General features: G+C 40.6%; 2 protein-coding genes across 3 annotated transcripts in view; both read left to right on the forward strand.

Annotated features, from left to right (window-relative positions):
- The window catches only part of LOC5579869 (sensory neuron membrane protein 2), an 83,258-nt gene extending 69,807 nt beyond the window's left edge, over positions 1-13,451 (forward strand). For both annotated transcript variants that reach the window (XM_021839848.1, XM_021839849.1), the window contains 2 exons: positions 12,635-12,753; positions 12,828-13,451. In XM_021839848.1, coding sequence (XP_021695540.1) covers positions 12,635-12,753; positions 12,828-13,199 — 491 coding nt within the window. In that variant the 3' untranslated portion in view covers positions 13,200-13,451. The remainder of the gene's footprint in view (positions 1-12,634; positions 12,754-12,827) is intronic.
- Positions 8,358-12,451, forward strand: LOC5579868. The gene has a single exon (XM_021839847.1). The coding sequence runs from the start codon at positions 9,574-9,576 to the stop codon at positions 12,421-12,423; it is 2,850 nt and encodes a 949-aa protein (XP_021695539.1). The 5' UTR covers positions 8,358-9,573; the 3' UTR covers positions 12,424-12,451.
- Positions 13,452-22,579: the final 9,128 nt, after the last annotated feature.

Consider the following 22,579-nt stretch of genomic DNA (forward strand, 5'->3'; position numbering starts at 1 on the left):
CTAGCAAATCGACAGATCTCATCTGAGCTGAGTGATTCGCGCATTACTGTAATGGCTACAAGGGATGCCCTCAAGGGGGAGTACTATCTCCCTTATTGTGGTCATTAGTGGTGGACGAACTGCTAGATAGCTTAGAAAGAAGGGGTTTTGAAGTTGTTGGATACGCAGATGACGTAGTCATTATTGTACGAGGCAAATTTGACAGCGTTATTTCATCAAGGATGCAAATTGCTCTCAATCACACACTCTCCTGGTGTCAAAAAGAGAAACTAGGAATAAACCCTTCAAAAACAACAATTGTACCGTTCACAAAAAGACGAAAGGTACAACTCCACCCTCTTTTCTTGAACCAAATACAATTAGTTTACTCAAATGAGGTCAAGTATCTTGGCATCACACTTGACGCAAAACTAAATTGGAACACCCATCTTCAAACAATCATAAATAAAGGTCTCAATTCACTCTGGGTTTGCTCAAAGACCTGTGGTAAAACATGGGGTCTAAAACCCAGTATGATCATGTGGATCTATAAAACAATCGTTCGGCCTAGAATAACCTATGCGTCCCTTGTTTGGTGGCCTAAGACAAAGGAAGCTACGGCTAGAGCTAAACTGAACAAAATTCAACGTACTGCTTGTATTGCCATAACCGGTGCAGTTCGTAGTACCCCCTCGTTTGCCCTAGATGCTATACTCAATCTGCCCCGGCTGGATCAATTCATAAAGCTGGATGCTGAGAAAAGTGCTCTTCGGCTAAAACGATCAACAGTCTTACTGTCAGGGGACTTAACAGGTCACCTCAGTATATTAAACGAATTTTCGATAAATCCTATTGTTGAAAAATGTAGTGACTGGATGGAAAAAGTGGTAAACTATGACTCGCCATTCACGGTGGTCTTTCCTTCTCGTGAGGAATGGGAAGGAGGTGGACCCACCATTTCACCAGGATCTATTAAATTCTACACAGATGGTTCAAAAATGAATAATCTGACAGGGTCTGGAGTATACGGACCGAAAACCAAAATCTCTGTCTCTCTTGGACAGTGGCCTACAGTATTTCAAGCAGAAGTCTATGCAATCAAGGAATGTGCGCAGCTGTGTCTGAAAAGAAATTACAGACATGCCACCATCTGTATTTTCTCTGATAGTCAAGCAGCGCTTCAATCTTTGAAGGCTTTCACTTGCAACTCAAAACTTGTGTGGGAATGCATTCTTGCACTGAAATCCCTAGCTGAACACAATCGAGTTAAACTATATTGAATCCCAGGACATACGGGTCTAGAGGGTAACGAAATTGCCGATCAGCTAGCAAGGAATGGATCAACCAATATGTTCATTGGTCCAGAGCCATTCCTTGGCATTTCAAACTCTTCACTAAACACGGAATTGAACAACTGGTTGTTCGGTCAATTCAATCAAATTGGAATACAGTTTTCAATGCGAATCAGTCCAAAAGGTTCGTAACAATAAACACGACACAAACACAAAAACTTATAGGTCTCAACAAAAGGGATCTCAGAACATTTTATATTTATTTAGTTGGTGTTACATCAATTAATTTGATAAAACCTCGTTAACGATGTTACGCCAATTTACTCGGTCCATGGCTGTGTCTCTCCAACTTCGATTTTGGCCCACGTTCTCCAGATCTTGTTGCACCTGATCAAGCCACCTCGCTCGCTGTGCTCCTCGCCTTCTTGTGCCAACCGGATTTGACGCGAATACCATCTTTGCAGGATTGTTGTCCGGTAGTCTTGCAACATGTCCTGCCCAGCGCACCCTTCCGGCTTTCGCAACCTTCTGGATACTGGGTTCGCCGTAGAGCCTAGCGAGCTCGTGGTTCATTCTCCGCCGCCACACACCGTTTTCCTGTACTCCGCCAAAGATCGTCCTAAGCACCCTTCGTTCGAACACTCCAAGTGCTTGCAGGTCCTCTTCCAGCATGGTCCATGCTTCATGTCCATAGAGGACTACCGATCTTATAAGCGTTTTGTACATGGTACATTTGGTGCGAGGGTGAATCTTTCTCGACCGCAGCTTCTTCTGGAGCCCATAGTAGGCGCGACTTCCACTGATGATGCGTCTCCGTATTTCACGACTAACGTTGTTATCAGCCGTCAACAAGGATCCGAGGTAGACGAACTCATCAACCACCTCAAAAGTATCCCCGTCTATCGTAACACTGCTTCCCAGGCGGGCTATGTCGCGCTCGGTTCCGCCTATCAGCATGTACTTTGTTTTTGACGCATTCACCACCAGGCCGACTTTTGTCGCTAAACGTTTCAGGCGGGTGTACAAGTCTGCCACCGTTCCAAATGTTCTGCCGACAATATCCATATCATCCGCGAAGCAAACAAATTGGCTGGATCTTGTGAAAATCGTACCTCGGTTATTGAACCCGGCTCTCCGCATGACACCTTCTAGCGCGATGTTGAACAGCAGGCACGAAAGTCCATCACCTTGTCGAAGTCCCCGGCGGGATTCGAACGAACTGGAATGTTCGCCCGAAATCTTCACGCTATTCTGCACACCGTCCATCGTTGCTCTTATCAGTCTTGTGAGCTTCCCGGGAAAGCTGTACTCGTCCATGATTTTCCATAGCTCTTCGCGGTCGATGCTATCATAAGCCGCTTTGAAATCGATGAACAAATGGTGCGTTGGGACTTGGTATTCACAGCATTTCTGGAGGATTTGCCGTACAGTGAAGATTTGGTCCGTTGTCGAGCGGCCGTTGATGAAACCAGCTTGATAACTTCCCACAAACTCATTTGTTATTGGTGATAGACGACGGAAGATAATCTGGGATAGCACTTTGTAGGCGGCATTCAGGATAGTGATCGCACGATAGGTTTCACATTCCAGTTTGTCGCCCTTCTTGTAGATGGGGCATATGAATCCTTGCTTCCACTCCTCCGGCAGCTGTTCCGTTTCCCAGATTCTGACGATCAGCCGGTGCAGACAGGCTGCCAACCTCTCCGGGCCCATTTTGATGAGTTCAGCTCCAATACCATCCTTACCAGCGGCCTTGTTATTCTTGAGCTGGTTGATGGCATCCTTAACTTCCCTCAATGTGGGGGCAGGTTGGTTTCCTTCATCCGCCGTGCTGACGTAGCCACTTCCTCCGCTGTCGTGACCTACGGCGCCTGTGTTCTCCGTGCCATTCAGGTGTTCATCGTAGTGCTGCTTCCACCTTTCAATCACCTCACGTCCGTCCGTCAAGATGCTTCCGTCCTTATCCCTACACATTTCGGCTCGCGGCACGAAGCCTTTTCGGGATGCGTTGAGCTTCTCGTAGAACTTTCGCGTTTCTTGTGAACGATGCAGCTGTTCCACTTCTTCTAATTCCGCTTCTTCCAGGCGGCGTTTTTTGTCCCGGAATAGGCGGGTTTGCTGCTTTCGTTTTCTTCTATATCGCTCCACATTTTGTCGCGTTCCTGGCTGCAGCATTGCAGCCCGCGCTGCATCCTTCTCCTCCAAAACCTGCCTGCATTCTTCGTCGAACCAATCGTCACATGTCCTCCTTTCCACGTACCCGACGATGCTCTCGGCTGCGTTGTTGATGGCTGCTTTGACTGTCCTCCAGCAGTCCTCAAGAGGGGCTTCGTCAAGCTCGCCCTCTTCCGGCAACGCTACCTCGAGATGCTGCGCGTATGCGGCAGCGACGTTCGGTTGGGCCAGTCGCGCTAGGTTATACCGAGGCGGGCGTCGATACCGTACATTGTTAATGACGGATAGTTTTTGGCGCAGTTTCACCATCACCAGATAGTGGTCGGAGTCAATGTTAGCGCCACGATAGGTTCTGACGTCGGTAATATCGGAGAAGTGCGGTCCATCGATCAAAACGTGGTCGATTTGTGATTCCGTCTGCAGTGGTGATCTCCAGGTGTATCGATACGGGAGGCTGTGCTGGAAGTAGGTGCTGCGAATGGCCATGTTCTTGGAGGCGGCAAAATCTATCAGTCGTAGGCCGTTCTCGTTCGTCAGCCGGTGGGCGCTGAACTTTCCAATCGTCGGTCTGAACTCCTCCTCCTGGCCAACCTGAGCGTTTAAGTCTCCTATGATGATCTTGACGTCGTGGCTTGGGCAGCGGTCGTACTCGCGTTCGAGCTGCGCGTAAAATGCGTCCTTGTCATCATCAGTGCTTCCGGAGTGAGGGCTATGCACGTTTATGATGCTGAAGTTGAAGAACCGGCCTTTGAGCCTCAACTTGCACATTCTTTCGTTGATCGGCCACCACCCGATCACGCGCCTCTGCATATCACCCATCACTATGAAAGCTGTTCCCAGCTCACGTGTGTTGCCGCAGCTCTGGTAGATGGTATGATTACCTCTAAATGTTCGCACCATCGAACCTGTCCAGCACACCTCCTGCAGCGCTACGATGTCGAAACCGCGGATCTTCAGTACATCGGAGAGTATGCGTGTGCTTCCGATGAAGTTGAGAGATTTGCAGTTCCACGTACCGAGTTTCCAATCGCTAGTCCATTTCCGTCGCTGTGGTCTTTGCCGATTGTTCCGGTCCGTATTCTCTCGTTGACGTTCCTGTGCTGGTGTATTTTTACGGCTGGCTTGCAGGGCCTGACACCAACCCCCTAGATTTCCGGAGGACCATTCCCCCTAAATGTTCGGAGGGCCATGGTGCGCAGTTTAGCTTAGAGTCCTTCTCTGGCACTCGGACGATGATCAGCCGCCCCTGACATGGGAAACAGACGCTGTTGTGAGCCGCTCCTAACATGGAGTACAGACGCTCAAGGTTTGCAGAAGCAAATCTCAGAACATACATCGGTCTAATAACTGGTCACTGCCCAAGCAGATACCACTTATACAAGATCGGTGTCGTCCAAAACACAAATTGCCGTTTCTGTGACGAGACGGACGAAACCTCACAACACCTTCTCTGCTCTTGCAGTGCACACATCCATCGTAGGTTCAAAATATTTGGCAAGCACTACTTACAGCCAGCTGATATTTGGAACGCATTCCCCAGGGAGGTGGTTAGCTTTATTAGGCTGATCACGCCAGATTGGGGGAACTACAACACTGCAACCTAGGACTTCTGCCCATCAATGGCAGATGGTTCAATCTCAGTCAAATGCGCAAAGTATTCCGGAGGTACATTTGCTACTGGAAAACATTGTGTACATAGAGTAATAGGGTATATCACAATAGTCCTAAAAAATGGACGCAGTGATCCCACACCCGACAGAAGAAGAAGTTGATCATTATTGTAAAGACAGCAAGTCAGCAATAATTCGATATCAACTCTCAAAAAATCTGTGATGTCGTATTGCTGCAATGGAAAAACGTTATTTTTAGAAAATGTTTGATGAACTGTTGAAGGGTTCTTCTCCAAACAATCGACTGGTGGGATTCGAGCTCAAACCCCTCATCTTGATCTAGGCCTAATAAAAACACTAAAAAACTCGTCCATTCCAGTTTTTTTTACCCACTTTCGAATTTGTATTGAAGATAAAAAAATCATTTCAAGAGAAAACAAATGTTATTTTCGGTAACAGGTTGCAGATTTCAAAAATAATTGCCTACATTTAGACGTTTAATGTGATACCTTTTAATTAAACTCTAAAATTTATTGATTTATCAATAAGTTGTATGGTTTATGAGACTCGATTCAGATTCAGTGACCCCATATTTAGTGGATAGCATATCTGATTATTTTTGATAATCTAATCGAAAATAATCACAGTAATTGATCACCTTGCAATACATCTCAACGATGTGAAAGTAGGCCTTTACCAAAACGACCAATAAGAAGTGGTCTTTTTTGACAGGCAATTGGTTTCATTTTTGTACTTTGACATGTCACGTCTTGTCTTAGCTTTTAATTAGACAGTTTACATGAATGCAGAACTAGGTATTGTGGTAGGCTTTGATGAATATTAGGTAGATAAAGTGTCATGATAAAGCGTTCTTTGTTCGGAACCACACGTATCTTCTTATATTCAGTAGTGGAATGTAATCAAAATTTCAAGTTATTAAATCGGAAAAAGTAGGAGGTGATTTGCAGAACTTTCTTAAATCTACGCAACGGAAATCAAACAATGAAGACAAATTTAAAATATAAGATGATGTTTGGATAAATTGGAGCAAGACCAATTGAAGAATAACTTTCCTGAGGAGAGGAGTAACGGAACGAATGGAATAGAGCTTTTAGTTGAGCATCACAACATTGATTACTGGATCAACGAGTTGGAGACTTACGGAAGACGACATTGGAATATCCATTCACATCGAGAACGATTGGTTTTGTCAAGATGGCTGAACTGTTGTAGACTTTGATGAATGTTATATACAGTTAACTCTCCATAACTCGATATTGAAGAGACCATCGAGTTAGGGAGGTATCGAGTTAAAGAACACAAAACCAGTGCAACTGCGATCCAAGGGACCATCGAGTAAGCCAAGAAAACCAACTTTTACTATGGTTCTCTAACTCGATATCGAGATACGGAATATCGAGTAAGGGAGAGTTAACTGTAAATACAGTGTCATAAGAACCGTCATAAGAAGCGACCGTTGTTCAATCCCACACGTATCTTCCTACAGTATTCAAAATAAAAGAGGCAGTTCATGTAAAGGAATTCTCTGAAAAAATATTTCCCGGTAAATACGATTCGTATTGTAGTTGAAAATAATTGATTTGGGCTAAACAATCTAGACAATTGATCCCAAAATATTGAAGTACATTTTAAAATTTGTAATCATACTTAACAGCTAAAGAGTTTGATTTTCTAATTAACAATAAATATTCAAAATGGCGACCTCCACTTGGGGAAAATCGGTGAAAACCCATGCAACATGGGGGTTTTTTCGGAACGGACACTTAGAGGGGATGGCGAAAATCGATGTGCGGTGCCATTTTGAAGCCATTTTGAAATCCAATATGGCGTCCGTTGGTTTGAGAATACCAACGCAATATGGGTATTTTTGAACCGAGCACGACGAGGGAATAACGATAATCGATGTCCAACGCCATTTTGAAATTTAAGATGGCTATGTCAGGTTTAGGAAAATTGTTGAAAATCCATGTAATGTGGGTATTTTTGGAACAGGCACTACGAGGGGATGACGAAAATTGAATCAAACGTCATTTCGAAATCCAATATACAAATGGTTCATAGTACGGAGAAAAAATAATGATCCAGTCAATCATATTTCAAGCGTGTGCGTAAGTCGCATGATCGATTTCTCTTCATCGATCCTCCCTTCTGTGAATAAAGGTGTGTCAAGCTGATCATTTTATTTTTTTTTGTAAAGAAAAATTCAACAATTTCTCCGTCTTCTCCTTTTTTTCTGATCTTTCATATTCTTCTTTATAGTATAACAACCCAAATGGGAAAGAACCTGCTTCATAGCATAGTGTTCTTATGAACACTGCATCTGATAAGCGGAGAGCTTTCACTGCCATATGTACAGTTTTTTGCATTTGTAGTCATACGAGGATACTCTAGGAAAATCTTCCAACTTAAAAACATTCTCGCTTGGCCGGGATTTGAAACCCCTACTCAACGAGAAATACCTTAATCGATATTACAGCGGAACATTTTTTTTTTCCTTCTCAGCTATTCATCTCATTTGATGTCAATGAATCTATTTTCGTTTTCAAAAACGTCGTCGCACGTCTGGTCACGTCAGCTGTTGAAAATGCATTATTTATCGATTTCATCCAACTAGCATGCAAGTTTACTGGCTTGAATTTAGATAAATGTGATAAAATTACATCATATACACTCTTAAAAATAATGAAAATCACTCCGGACACAATTCACATTATGTCTGAATGACACATGATGTAAGTGATAACATGACGTAAAAATGGGTTCTGAAAGATGTATTGGAAGAAAAATGTAATTTTACATGAAAACGATGCTGCTATGACTAATGCTGACTATGACCTAATCAGACACCATCGTATTTAAAATGTGACACAAATTCACGTCATTTGGCTCGCTTCTTTTATGTGCATCCAAAAGACGTAAAATTGAACGATTTTTTCGGAGTGAACCTCGTAAATTAGTGTATGGAGATTCCGAAATTTTCAATAGATTGCTAAGTTTTGTTGATTCTCGTCTTCTCTCCCTTGGAACACGACTTTTGCTGTAATCTGTGAAATTATATCATGTTTGAGTCAAAATAGATAAAATATCATCTTGAACTTGACATCTACGATACATGTGCTCAGCACTAACAAAATGTCGAAAATTCAACCTTGCGGCATTTGGAAAATATTTGGTTTGCTTCAAAATAATTCTTTAGTTCTAAGCATTCTAAAAAATAAAAAAAATCAATATTTTCATGTTGATAAAACCGGATTAATTTGTTGAAGAAATCGGAACGTGACAAAAACGGAACATACCTGTATTATGAAAATCAATAGTTACAGCAATGCTACATTCTACTAGCCTATTTACCACCTAAGATAGTGGGTATCAAATCACATACCTTCTAATACTATTCATACATTAATGGCTGTTGAAGCTATCTATCGTGAAATCGATCTGTTACTCACAGAATCACTGAATTTCCCACGCTCCTCTATCCCATAATCTCTCAATTAGCGGTCTATCAATAGATTGCGTGTTCCACAATGAGAGCACGCGTTTTGCAGTTACCATCCGAAACCTGCATGTAGGGATGCACTTCCGATAGCAATCAAAATATCAAAATGTAACCACTCCCCACAAACAGCTCTGTTATTAACAGCTATTGCGCCGTTATGGATTAATGCATCCTCCGGTGCAACTGCATGTCCGAATCATGTCGATAATCGTGCAGCGATCGCCAATTCGCTAACTAACTGCACACTCTCATTCAACTTCCATAACAAAGTACGATCACACGCTCACGCATTCCCATCACAGCAAAGGGTGGTGAGAATCAGCTTAATGAAAACAAATAGGTTATTGATGTTCTGTCGACTACCTTTTAAACCAACAAACCGGTTCAAGATCGATCGTGATCCATGAAACAAAGCGATTGCGAGTTCGTCTCTTAAACGGTCAGCGAATCACCGAAACAAACGGTCCAACAAGTCATTTGATCTTTTTTTGATCACCGTGACGAATTGTTGAGAGTGAGCTATTTTGGTCGTGGGTCCTAAAGATTTACGACCATGCCCCTTTATTTGGTACGATCCGCACGAGCAGAGACACTTCGCCATCAACAACGAGAAAGTGCCGCGCCTTAGCACAGACAGAACCACTTGACGCCGGTCGCTGATTATTTACTTCGCACAACTCACAGAGCAACAGAGAGCGAGATCCTCTCAGCTGATAGAATTAATACGAAGGATGCTCGCCAATTATTCGCCTGCAAACAGAACTCCGATCCTCTCCACGCTGTCTGGTGCGAGGTGCAACTTTCAGTCGACAGTTAGCAGCATCGCTTAGCGGACGTATAAATTCGCGATCGCGAAAATTGTCCACGATCATCGTGAACCGTGACTTCAAGTTGCGCCATCACTCCACCCTTAAGATCGTGTGCGCCGATCGAGTCGGTTGGTTGCAAGAAGAGTATTCGCCTTGGAAGCGTGCATGTCGCGATCAACGGCAGCATTATGACGCGATCGATTGTCATCACCGTGGCTGTCTTTATCCTGCTGACGAATGATCGAGCCGGTGCAAGAATCTACAAGAGATGCGAGTTGGCACGTGAGCTGGCTCTTAAACAGGTGCCGGAAGATGAAATCGGTGATTGGTTGTGTATCGCTGAACATGGATCACGGTTCAACAGCTCGGCTATCAATCTCAAGTACAAACCATTCGGTGGATCGGCATACTATGGAATCTTTCAAATAAGTGATCAGTATGGCTGTCTGAAGAGCAGTTCAATATGCGGACTAATTTGTGCTGATCTGAAGGACGACGAAGTGGAAGATGATATTGATTGCATGAGGAAAATCTACGGCGAGTACAGCCGAGAGATCGGAGATGGGTTCGCGGCTTGGCCAGTCTACAAAAAACATTGCCGTAATCCGGCGAGTTTCGTACCTTTCAAAGAGTGTTTGAACGACGAAATCATGAGATTCCAAGCGTATTATAAAAAGAAGAGGGCGAAAGCTAAGAAGGTGGAATTAGAACCGAAAGTTGAAGTCGGAAAAGTATACGAACGGTGTGAACTTGCTAATGAATTACGTGACAAATACCAGATGGAATCGGAGCATATCCCGACGTGGGTTTGCATAGCGTACCACGAAAGTCGCTTCAACACTTCCGCTGAAGGTCGATTGAACGCGGATGGAAGCGGTGATCATGGTCTGTTCCAAATCAGTGATATCTATTGGTGCTCTACAGGGAGTTCTCCGGGCAAAGCATGTGGCGTGACTTGTGAAGATATGCGTAACAATGACATCAGTGACGACATCCGGTGCATTAAAACAATATTCGATGAACATCGAAGAATCTCCGGAAACGGATTTAACGCGTGGTCAGTGTACAAACCTTACTGTCAGGGTAGGGAAGAAAGCTTTGTACACAACTGCTTCGACTCGACTAAACCGACAACTGTTATTCGCCCACGACCAGGCATAACGGCACCAACTCCACCCAAAACCAAATCTTCAATCGTCTCAATTGGTAAAATCTACGATCGATGCGAACTTGCAAATGATCTTCTGCACAAGTTCAAGTTCCCGAAAGAACAAGTGGCCACATGGGTATGCATAGCCTATCACGAAAGCAGCTTCAATACGTCAGCAGAAGGCCGTTTGAATGCGGATGGAAGTGGTGATCATGGGCTTTTCCAAATCAGTGACATCTATTGGTGTTCTCCTCCAGGCAATGGATGGGCCTGTGGCGTGAGCTGTGATGATCTGAAAGATGACAACATTGCAGATGACGTACAATGCATTCGTAAGATCTTTGACGAACATCAGAGATTGTCTGGAGATGGTTTCAACGCGTGGTCGGTCTACAAGCCATACTGTCAGGGAAAAGCCGACAGCTATGCGAAGGGATGCTTTGGATCCGATGATGATCATGCCGTTACAGCCGCATTGACTAAACCTGCCATCACAGCTCCAACTCATGCTCCATCTAGAAAGATCGGAGTAAGTCGTGGGAAAGTGTACAATCGATGTGAACTTGCTAGGGAATTGCATTACAAACATCAACTTCCAATAGAGGTTTCTGCAATGTGGACCTGCATCGCTCAGTATCAGTCGAACTTCAACACTTCTGCCGTTGGTTATGGAGGCGGAGACGTGCAGTATCATGGAATGTTTCAGCTCAGTGACGAATATTGGTGCTCACCTCCGGGCCGTGGTTGGGTTTGTGGACTACCGTGCTCGGATTTGGAGGACGATGATATAAGAGATGATCTTGCGTGTATGAAGCACATCTACGACGAGCATCAGAGGATTTCTGGGGATGGCTTCAATGCGTGGGCTGTCTACCAGCCGTACTGCAAAGGAAATGCACAAAACATGATCAAGGGATGTTTTGAGGAAGGAGAAAATGCAATCATTCCAACAACGACCATGCGAGTACCACATAGAAAGCAAAATGTCGGAGTTGGAAAGATCTATGAACGTTGTGAACTGGCTCGTGAATTGTATCATGTGCATCAGCTGCCATTTGAACAAATTGCTACCTGGGTCTGTATAGCTCATCGAGAATCAAATTACAACGTTTCAGCTATTGGTAGACTTAACGCCGACGGAAGTGAAGATCATGGACTGTTCCAGATAACTGACATTTATTGGTGCTCACCGCCAGGAAAAGGCTGGGTTTGTGGAATAGCTTGTTCAGACCTTGAAGATAACGACCTTAGTGACGATGTGGAGTGTATGAAAAAGATTCACGAAGAACACACAAGACTCTCGGGAGATGGGTTCACTGCGTGGGCTGTTTATAGGCCTTACTGTCAAGGACGATCCGATCATTACATAAGAGGATGCTTTGACGAAACTTCAACGATTCCATCAACGACTACAACAAAATCCACATCTAAACTGACAACTCCAAGATTAGCAAGCACCACCAAGCGATCAACGTATTCATGGCTCCCAACAACCACAAGCAAAACTACAGCAGCTTCAACAAGCAATACTTTTTGGACTTCAACCTCTACAAAATCAACACTGCCATCAACGACAAGCGCCCGCCCAACAACTACCCCTCGATTCCAATTCGGGTCAACAAAGTCAACGACCAGTTTGTACGACTTCTACCTGAACCATTTCGGCCGTCCAAACACAACTCCGGCGTCGTTTGCTGCCTTTACTGTCAGACCGCCCAATTCACCAAAACCTGCCATATCAACAACCGCTGCCCGACTCACCGCGTGGCAGTCTCCAAGTGATCGCACCACAATGCGATCTTCTGCTGTCACCGTAGCGCCATTTTCCACCACCAGCACCAAGTATTCACGATTTGATCAACTGTTTGATAATTTTAGACACGGTTAATTGAATAAATGAACCTTTTTGGATGAAATCAGTTATCACTTGCTATGAGAAATATCCTGAACATTTACGAACGTCGTCCTTGGTCATCCATTCAATGCACGTTTCCTCAACCAGTGACATCGATCACCGTAGAGGGTTATCTAAAAGGGTCGTAAATCAATGCTAATAAAACGTTAATTTTATTGATCACCCCTCCTTTCTCTCCTTCCAGATGCCCCCGTCGTTCTAACACATCCGCACATGATGGGTGCGGCTCAAGAGTATACCAGTCTGATTGATGGGCTATATCCCGATCCAGAGAAGCATCAGATCTTCGTTGACGTGGAACCGGTAGCATTAATTACAACTTAATCGCATGATCCGACAATCATTTCAATAAACCTCTAACTTTTACGTTATTCTAGCTCACCGGAACTCCACTGAATGGAGGCAAGCGGGTGCAGTTCAACATGTTCCTGCGGAGGATCGATTCGATTCGACTTACAGACCGCCTGCAGACCACACTTTTCCCGGTCCTGTGGATCGAGGAAGGAATCGCTCTGAACGAGGACATGGTCAAGCTGATCGACGACAGTTTGATGAAGGTTCTCACGCTGCTGGACATTGTCCAGTGGGTGATGATCGGGTCTGGTTTGCTGTTGGCGATCATCATGCCGATCGTGTACTTTATCAAACGGAGACCTTCGTCAGGGTCGATCACGCCGACCCTCACGACTACAACGAGCACCGTAAGCATTTCCGATGGCGGTGGCCTCGGAGGTAACCCACAAAAGTGACATCCACTAACGATGACCTATCTGGACTGATTCGACTGAGATAGTGCGTGGGAGGTTGAATGAAAAGGGGTGTGAGCGGAAGAGCAAGAGTGCTAGAGGATGAGTGATCGAGTAACAAGTGCCAACACCATGTAAAACAAAGTGAAGCAACACGCACGCGGTTCGCTTTTGTGCATTTCAGTGCAAACTAAGTCAATCCGATTCCGTCCATTTTAGAGGTATATTAAATCATAATTCTTTTTTATCCATACAGTATAGAAGGCAGTTACAAATAGCTAATTTTATGTGATTTTTGTACATAAGTAAAATGTGTTACCATTTACGATGCTTTTGTTTAGTGACTAATCCGAAATCCAATTAAAAATGTGTACAAATTGATACATCAATTGAACTTCAAAACTTGATATTTTTTTCCTCTCGATTCACATGACAAACGCAGGAATTTTAAAATACTTTTTTTTCTGGCGTTAGGTCCCCACTGGGACAAAGCCTGCTTCTCAGCTTAGTGTTCTTATGAGCATTTCCACAGTTATTAACTGAGAGCTTACTATGCCAATGACCATTTTTGCATGCGTATATCTTGTGGCAGGTACGAAGATACTCTATGCCCTGGGAAGTCGAGAAAATTTTCAACCAGAAAAAATCCTCGACCGGTGGGATTCGAACCCACGACCCTCAGCTTGGTTTTGCTGAATAGCTGCGCGTTAACCACTACGGCTATCTGGGCACCGTTAATTTTTTTTTTTTTTAAGGCACTCCGTGCTTGTGGCCACTACTGTGCCGGAATCAGTTGATCTTGTAGCTACTTTACCGATACAGATCTATTTTTAACTTATCTATATTTACATTTAGTTTCACTCTCTCCTACTCTTTTACTCTCACACCGAGCAGGTAGGAGAGAGTTCTGCTATTAGTGAGGCTAGCTGCCTGCGAAGAGGGTCAGTTTGTCTCAGTCATCATCTGATACTGACGGAGGATGGATGTGCTCCCCAAAGCACGGTCCTCCGTGAGGCGTCTTCTGGTGGCTGGACGGGTTTTTTGTGAAGGGGCTGGGAATCGAACCCATGACCTTCCGCTTATGAAGCGAAAGCGTAACCTCAAGGCTACAGACCCCCCTACCGTTAAAAATTTTAAAATACATTTTTGACTAAATCTCTTTTTAAACATCTAGAGCATAGGTTCCCAAAATTTTTAGATGCGCGACCCACTCAGCCATCCAGCATATTTTTCGCGATCAACTATTGAGAAATGATAAGACATTACTTTTCTGTAAAACATGGTCAATAAAATAATTCATCCAACACCGATACATTTTCTCTTTATCCTCCCAGAATAAGACAAAAATAGAAGGACGTGCTATGCATTGAGAAAAATCAGTCTTATAATCTTCAAATCATTAAAATTTTTAACATTTTTTTCCGAGAAAGTCTTAAATTCCACCGTAGCTATCCTTTTTTTTCACGATTGAAATTCTTCAAACTTTGAATTTTCAAGATATTAGAAGGAAATCTGAACTTACGATATCCGAATAAATTTCACTTTAATTCTTCACTTAAATTTCACGAATTTGTCAACTTTCGAAGTATAAATCAATACATAGATACATTTTTTGGGTAGTCTGATTTTTCCGTGTATGAATGTGCAGCACATTCATAGTAACATTAGAAGGAATTAAAAAAAATAATGAAAAAATAATTAGAATATTATGACAACAAAAAGTTCTTCGTGAAAAGGTGCTGAAAAAATCAGATCAGTGCTAACAATTTAGTAAGCCCCACTAACAATTTTAGGCGGTATAAGCCAAGATTATTTAGTTTCTGCTATAGTAGTTGAATTGAAGTAGCCAGGCCCATGGCACGGGACGACTTTTAGCGTAGTCAACATCTCCATGTGTTTACTCATTTTCGGGTGATTTGAATCGAGAGTGTAATCAGAATGCGAAGTTTTGTTTAATGTTTATGATCCATAATCGAGCAAGTTTCGCAATCAAATCACTGATTGCTTGCTTGGAGGCTTGCAGGATGCCTTTTAACGTTTGCTCTCCTTCCAAAACCATCGAAATGTTTAATGTGCTTCAACTTTTGGCACGTTATTAGCTGATTTAACAATATCAAAAATTGATAATCAAACCATAGCAAACAATTAAACAAAACAATGGTCTTTATTTTCACAGTTCTTACAACTGACAGTGGGCGATATTCACTTATCGCCCGGGACATCCTAGCTGTGATGTTAAAGTCACCAAAATAGCTTTGGTGAGCGAATTTGACGGATAGCGCCGACAATTTTTGTCGCATAGGATTCATCGAATGTAGCGCGGTTGTTGCACCATGGCAAGATTCATTTCCCGAGCGCGTGCACGGAAAGAAATAACAATTGTGATTTAAAAAAAACAGTAGCGGAAAATCAACTGATGATCATTGTCGTTCTACTATTATCAAACATTTTAATAAAAATAAAATGCTTTTAGAAGTGCGCAGCAATGCTAAATCGGTCTGATGTATTCTGCGCAGTTCATATGTATTTTCCACACGTTCTCCTATAATTGTTTTTAATCCACTTCGATACCGTCAATCCGCCCCCAAACTGGATGGCGTACACTCAGCTTAAGGTGATTATAAAACCAAGCCAAACTTAGAATTTTCAAGTGCACAATACTGGAGAATCTGTCAACAGTTTGTGTTGAAAGTCAATCAATTTGCTTGCTTGCTGGTGGTGACCAATGGGAAAAAATTTCAACTTAGAGCGCTGTTTGGTTCTCAAGTCTCGTGCTCTTGAAAATTTGAGGTGTGGCTTCGTTCTATAATCACCTTAAGGTGATTATAAAACGAAGCCAAACAAGGGCACAAGACTGGAGAATCTGACAACAGTTTGCGTTGAAAACCAATCAATCTGCTTGCTTGCTGGTGGTGACTAATGGGATAAATTTTCAACGGTGAGAGCTGTTTGGTTCTCAAGTCTTGTGCTTTTGAAAATTTGAGGTGTGGCTTTGTTCTATAATCACCTTAACGCAATTTATAATTAAGTATTGAGTTGTAAATATTAGTATATATTACTTGTGTTGCTAGAGGACATCTTGAAAATTCACTGAGATTCTTTCAGAAACCCTTCTGAAATTATTATATGTAGTTATTTCTTTGATCGCTCTGATTTTTCCAATAACCTCCTTGGGACTTCCTATTGGACTATCCCAGAAACCCATCTTGGGTTATTATGGAAATCCTTTCAGGATTCTGCTGTAAAATTCTGGAATTCTGCCGTAAAATTCTGGAATTCTGCCGAAAATGATTTAATGATTGCTTTCCAGTGTAATGGAATCTATTTTAAAAATCTGGGTTCGGGGATTCTCACAAAATTTCTCGGGATTTCTTCTGGAAATCCAATCGAAATTAATATATAAATTCTGATATTTTCCTCGTAATTCTTCAGTATTTCTTCCGTGAAACTCTTTGAAAGTTCTTCAAAATCCCTTTGAGATTCTTTCCGAAAAATGTCTTAGATTATACCTATTATTCTAGAATACTCTCGGAAAGACGCCTGAGACTATAATCAAAAAAATCTATTATTTCACTTCACTTTCTTCCGTGCAAATTCTTGGGATTCTTTCGGAAATTCCTCTGGAATTCTTTTGTAAATCCCAATGAAATTCTCCCAGAAATCCCTGTGGAATACTTCCGAAAATCCTGCTAAGAATCTTCCAGATGACGGGGATTTTTTTAAATCTTTATTTATGGAAATCATCCGAAAATTCCTCTGTAATTGTTTGTAAATCCTCCTTATATTCTTACAGAAATCCTTCTTATATTCTTACAGATTTATTGCTATTGATTTTATTGTTTCTGCCTGAGATAATTTTGTATATCCAGAATTATTCCGAAAATTCCTTCGTGGTTCTTTAGAATTTTTTTCTAAGATTTTTTGAGAAAAAAAAACTCTGTGGTTCTTCTGGAAATTCATAAGGAAGTGTTTTTGATTTTTTTTCGTGATTTATCATTGATTTTCCTTGAAAATTTTCTTAAATCCTTGGCAGAATTTTCTGAAAATCCCTCTTGACTTCAAATGGAAATCCTCCAAGAAAACTACCGGACAGTCACTGGGACTTTAAAAAAATACCTATGAGATTCTTTGATTACTGATATCTTTTTCTGAGCATCTTTTGAAAGTGACTTTTAAATGGTTCTGGAAATTCCATTTGAAATTATTCCGTAAATATTTCTGGAGCTCTTCTGGACATCGTAATTATTCTGGAAAATATTCATGAAATCGTCTGGATGTCTGTGACTTTTCATTGAATCTTCAGGGGTTCTTGCGAAATAACTTCTGGGATTCTTTTGAATATCACTGTAAAAAAACATTCAAAATCCATTCGAAATTCTCCTGAGATTGTTTCAGGAATTTACGAGAATCCTTAAAATAATTCCATTAGAAATCTCCCTGATAATATTTTAGTGATTTCTCTGTGGTTCTTCTGTAAATCGACCTGGGATTCTTCCGGAAATCCTCCTTTAATTCCAAAGAAATTTCCAGAAGAATTTTCAGAAGGATATTTTTAACAATCCTGTATATTTTTCCCTAAGAATCTCAATGTATTTAAACAAAATACCAGGACAATTTACGGTTCAATCCCACAAAAACTTCCGGTGGAATTCTTGAATGCTTATCATTCAAGCAGAATTCCAGTCGTATTTCCGGATGAATTTCGGCAGGTTTTACGGAAGAATCCCAGCAGAATTTCTTGAAAAATTCCAGTGAAATTTCTGGAAGACTCTTTGAAAGATGTTTTGAAGTCCTCCAGCAGGATAACAGAAAGAAATCTGGGGGTATTGTAGAAGAATTTCCGAAAGAATCCTAGAGAGATAGTCGAAATAATAACAGTTTTCTTGAAAAATTCAGGAAACTCCCAGAGTCTAGAGGTAATTCGGGAAGAATTTCTGCAAGAATCCTTAACAGAAGGATTTGAAGGATCCTCAGAAAGATTTTCGAAAGTATCCCAGAAGGCTTCCCGAAAGAATGCTAGAAAGATATCTGGAAGATTTTCTACAGGATTTTTGGAACAGTCCCAGACAAATTTCAAGAATATGGACGTAAAAATCTCAGTGGCATTTCTAGAATAATTTCAGAAATATTTTCGGAAGCATCCTCGAAAGTATTCTAAAGGGATTCCGAAAGCATCTCAGGTGATTTCCGGAAAAATACCAGAGGTATTCTCATAATAATCCCAGAAGTATTTCCGGAAAAAGGCCAGAGTTATTTTCGGAGGAATTCTCGACGAATTTGTAGTAGAGTCGTAGTACATTTTTTGGCAAAATCCTCTAAAAATATCCAGAAGAATTGCATCAGGATTTTTGTTAGAATCTTCCATTGAATTTCCGAAAGAATCTTCGAGAATTTCGATTCGAATTTGATTTCCAGGATTTCAAAAGTAATCCTTAAGGAGATAAACGCAAACTCACATACAGATTTATGCAAATATTCCAATAAGATGTCCAGAAGAATCACAAAGGATATCCGAAAGAATCTCAGATATAGTACCGGAATGCCAACGATGTTTTTTAGATGAGTTCAAAAGCGATATCTGTAAGTATTCTGAAGAACTGAGTATTCTGAAAGAACTTAGAGAAAAATCAGAAATAATCTTTAGATTTCCAGAACAATCCCAGAGAGGTTTTGAAGGATTCATAAGTGATTTAAGGAAGAATCCCAGGAGGGAAATTCCTTAGAATTCTGGAGTAATTTCTGGACCAATGTCTTTTTATATGCTGTATCAATATTTACAAGTAATTATAATAAACAAGTATTTATGGAACAATAACAATTTTAATTTATCGCCATAATTGAACGACAATTTTAATTAGAATGTGCATCCACCACATCATCCCTCTCAGAAGGATTATGATTCTAAATATTTTTTTGCGGTGATTCAGAATTGTAATCACATACTAGTTTAATTGTATGTGGTGTCATTCAATATTTAAAATAAGATTCGTTAAGCCGAACATGTTGATCCTTCGACATGAACCAACGAGCATTGCTTGAAATAATGAGATTTTTTCGATTACTTTGATTACTGATTTCTTTTTCTGAGGATCTTCTAAAAGTTACTTTCAAATTATTCCGAAAATCCCGTTTGAAATTATTCCATGAATCTTTCTGCAGTTCATCTGGACATCGGAATTATTCTGGAAAATATTCATGAAATCTTCTGGATGTCTGTGAATATCCTTTAAATCTTTCAGGGGTTCTTGCGAAATAACTTCTGGGATTCTTTTGAATATCACTGTAATTTGGATTTAGAATTCTCATGGGATTATTTCAGATATTAACGATAATCCTTCATACAGAAGTGATGTTTCTGTGAATCGCCTTGGAATTCTTCTGGAAATCCTTCTATAATCCCAAAACAATTCTCAGAAAATTTTTCAGAAGGATATTTTTAAGAATCTCAATGGAATTTCTGAAAAATACCAGAACGATTTACGGTTGAATCTCACGAAAACTTCCGGTGGAATTCTTGAATGATATCCGGAAGAATGACAGTCGTATTTTTGGATTACAGCACAATCCCAGCAAAATTTATTGAAAAATTTAGAATAGAAGGATATCCGAAAAAAAAACTCCAACAGGATTTTTGTAAGAGTCCCAGGAGTATTTCAAAGATATTGGCGTAAAAATCTCAGTGGAATTTCTTGAAGAATTTCAGAAAGATTTCCGAAAGCATCTCAAGTCATTTTTGGAAGAATACCAGAGGCATTCTCATAAGAATACCAGAAGTATTTCCGGATAAAAATCTAGAGTTATTTTCGGAGGAATTCTCGAAGAATTTCTAGTAGAGTCGTACATTTTTTGATAAAATCCTCTTTAAATATCCAAATGGATTGCATCAGGATTTATGGTAAAATCTTCCATAGTATTTCGAAAACAATTTTCAAGAATTTCAAAGAATTTAATTTCCTGGATTTCAAAAGTAATCCTTAAGAAGATACACGCAAAATCACATACAGAGTTCTGCAAAAAAATCCAAAAAGATGTCCAGAATAATCGCAATGGGATATCCGAAAGAATCTCAGAAGTAATACCGGAATGGTAACGTTTTTTTTTGGATGAATCCCAAAGCGATATCTGGAAGAAAATTCAGAAATAATCTAAAGATTTTCAGCAGAACAATCCCAGAGAGGATTTGAAGGATTCATGAATGATTTAAGGAAGAATCCCGGGAGACGCTCCCAAAGAATTCTAGAGTACTTTCTGGAACATTTTTTTTTCATATGATTTATATATAAAAATACTTTGATTCAAATATGTTTCTTGTGTAGCATTAAGTTTAACTACAGACATAGCTCGTAACATCAATAATAAATTAAATTTATAAATCTTTTAAACACATCCAAATTAAATAACAGTTCAAAGAGTAAAATACCATTCTCATGAGTTTTTGAGAATCATATGGTCGGTGTTTAGACAGACCAGACTAGATGAATTTTGGAGCTCTAGGGATACGTAAAGAACTCCATCAATGTTATTTTGATACAAATGTATCATCAAATAGATAAGTTCCATTATTACAGTAAATATCTATAATATTTTGATGTTTCACATGTTTGGGGTACATTTTTCTTACTCGATTGAAAAAAACACTTGGATCAGTCTGTCTGAACACCGACCATATCTATGTTTGCTATTTGATATTTAAATACTTGAATTGTGCTGTATCAATATTTACAGGTAATTATAATAAATAAGTATGTATAGAACAATAACAATTTTAATTTATCCCCATAATTGAACGACAATATTAATTAGAATGAGCCTCCCCCACATCATCCCTCTCAGGAGAATTTTGATTCCCAATATTTTTTTTTTGCGGTGGTTCAGAATTGAAAATATCAAAAGTCTATTGTAATCACATCCTTTTTGTTCAATTGCATGTGGTGTTATTCGATATTTAAAATAAGATTCGTTAAGCCGAACATGTTGATCCTTCCACAAGAACCAACAACAAGCATTGCTTATGTTAAGAGATTTTATCGTAATGCACAACCAGCCTAAACGTTCTTCCCCTTTTGTATATGTACTAATTATAATTTCAAATTATTTTAATTAAATTAGTTGTGTTGTCTACTATTGTACACGGCAATATGTTTCAAAATAAGTGGAGCCATAGAATATCCAATAGCGAAAAAATAATAATAATAACCGATCATTGCAAATCGAGCCGAACTGGCGCTCTTTCCGTGCGCACGCGATCTGTCCGTGCGCACGCGCTTTCTGCAGAGCTGTCAAACAGACTTTTGTGCCTTCCTTCTTTCGCTCTCCTTCAACTCAACAACTCAGCACGATCCACCTCGCGGTGGATTGGTGAGCTGTCTGGTTGTTGCAGATGAACACTTATCGTGTAGCGTGACATCATCATTGACAGTAAGCGTGCAACTCACCAGACAAACGATAGGTGTAATTAACAACTGGACTCCTGGCTACGAAGAACACTGTGTATCGATATATGGTTGTCATGGGCCTGGAAGTAGCGTACGCTGCAAAAAATAACGAAAGCTGTCAAAACTAGAACGATAAGCGTTAATACAGCTGTTACACACTTAAATTATTTTACGGATTCCTGTGAAATCTCAACAGCTGAACAGTTCGGTGAAATATAACGGAGTAGGGTAAATTTTTACAGTATTCGGTAAAAAATCACCGTAATCCGTTAAATTCCGACGAAATACGGTGTTTTATTTCACCGAACTGTTCAGCTGTTGAGATTACCGTGAAATTCACCGTAGCGTGTTTAGAGTGTACGCAAACGTTTTGCAGCTACAAATCTTAGCTGAATTAATTACGCTAGGACAGCGTCTAGAACTCTGGAATCCAGAGCCTGGATACTGAGATCGTGAGTTCGATCCCAAGCAATGGCAGGTTCTTTAATGCGGTCCCAAAAATTTTAATAAAATCTGTTTTTTTTTTACCTGTTCACATAACGGCTATATAAGCTAGGTATGCTGTTCTGCTCCAGAAAGTAAAAATTTCTTCGGAAGAAATGGTCAAGAAATTTTCTGCAGTGAGCTCCATTTGAATTGACATCTTTTCGACTGCGTAAATACTGGGATAAAAAAAATGCTTTCCTAGAGCATTTCTTGCAAGAAATTTCCCACGCATCGGCGTTTACTTTTCTGTTAAATTCCATACTTCCCTATAACATTTCAAATTTAATTTAAAAAATTGGTCCCAATTTAATTGTTTAGTGATACAAAATTCACAGTTTTTTTAGTTTGATCGAAAGAGCACATTTTTCTAAGTGTAACACGATTTTATTGTCCTCTAATATCTTGATTTTAATATAATAAATGATTAAAAAAGATTTCATTCCGTCAACTCAATGACATTTC

The sequence above is a fragment of the Aedes aegypti genome, chromosome 2, assembly GCF_002204515.2.
Source record: "Aedes aegypti strain LVP_AGWG chromosome 2, AaegL5.0 Primary Assembly, whole genome shotgun sequence".
Classification (NCBI taxonomy): domain Eukaryota; kingdom Metazoa; phylum Arthropoda; class Insecta; order Diptera; family Culicidae; genus Aedes; species Aedes aegypti.

What these genes read in the sequence shown, in the direction of transcription:
- LOC5579868 (XM_021839847.1), top strand. Translation starts at nt 9,574, where the DNA reads ATGACGCGATCGATTGTCATCACCGTGGCTGTCTTTATCCTGCTGACG.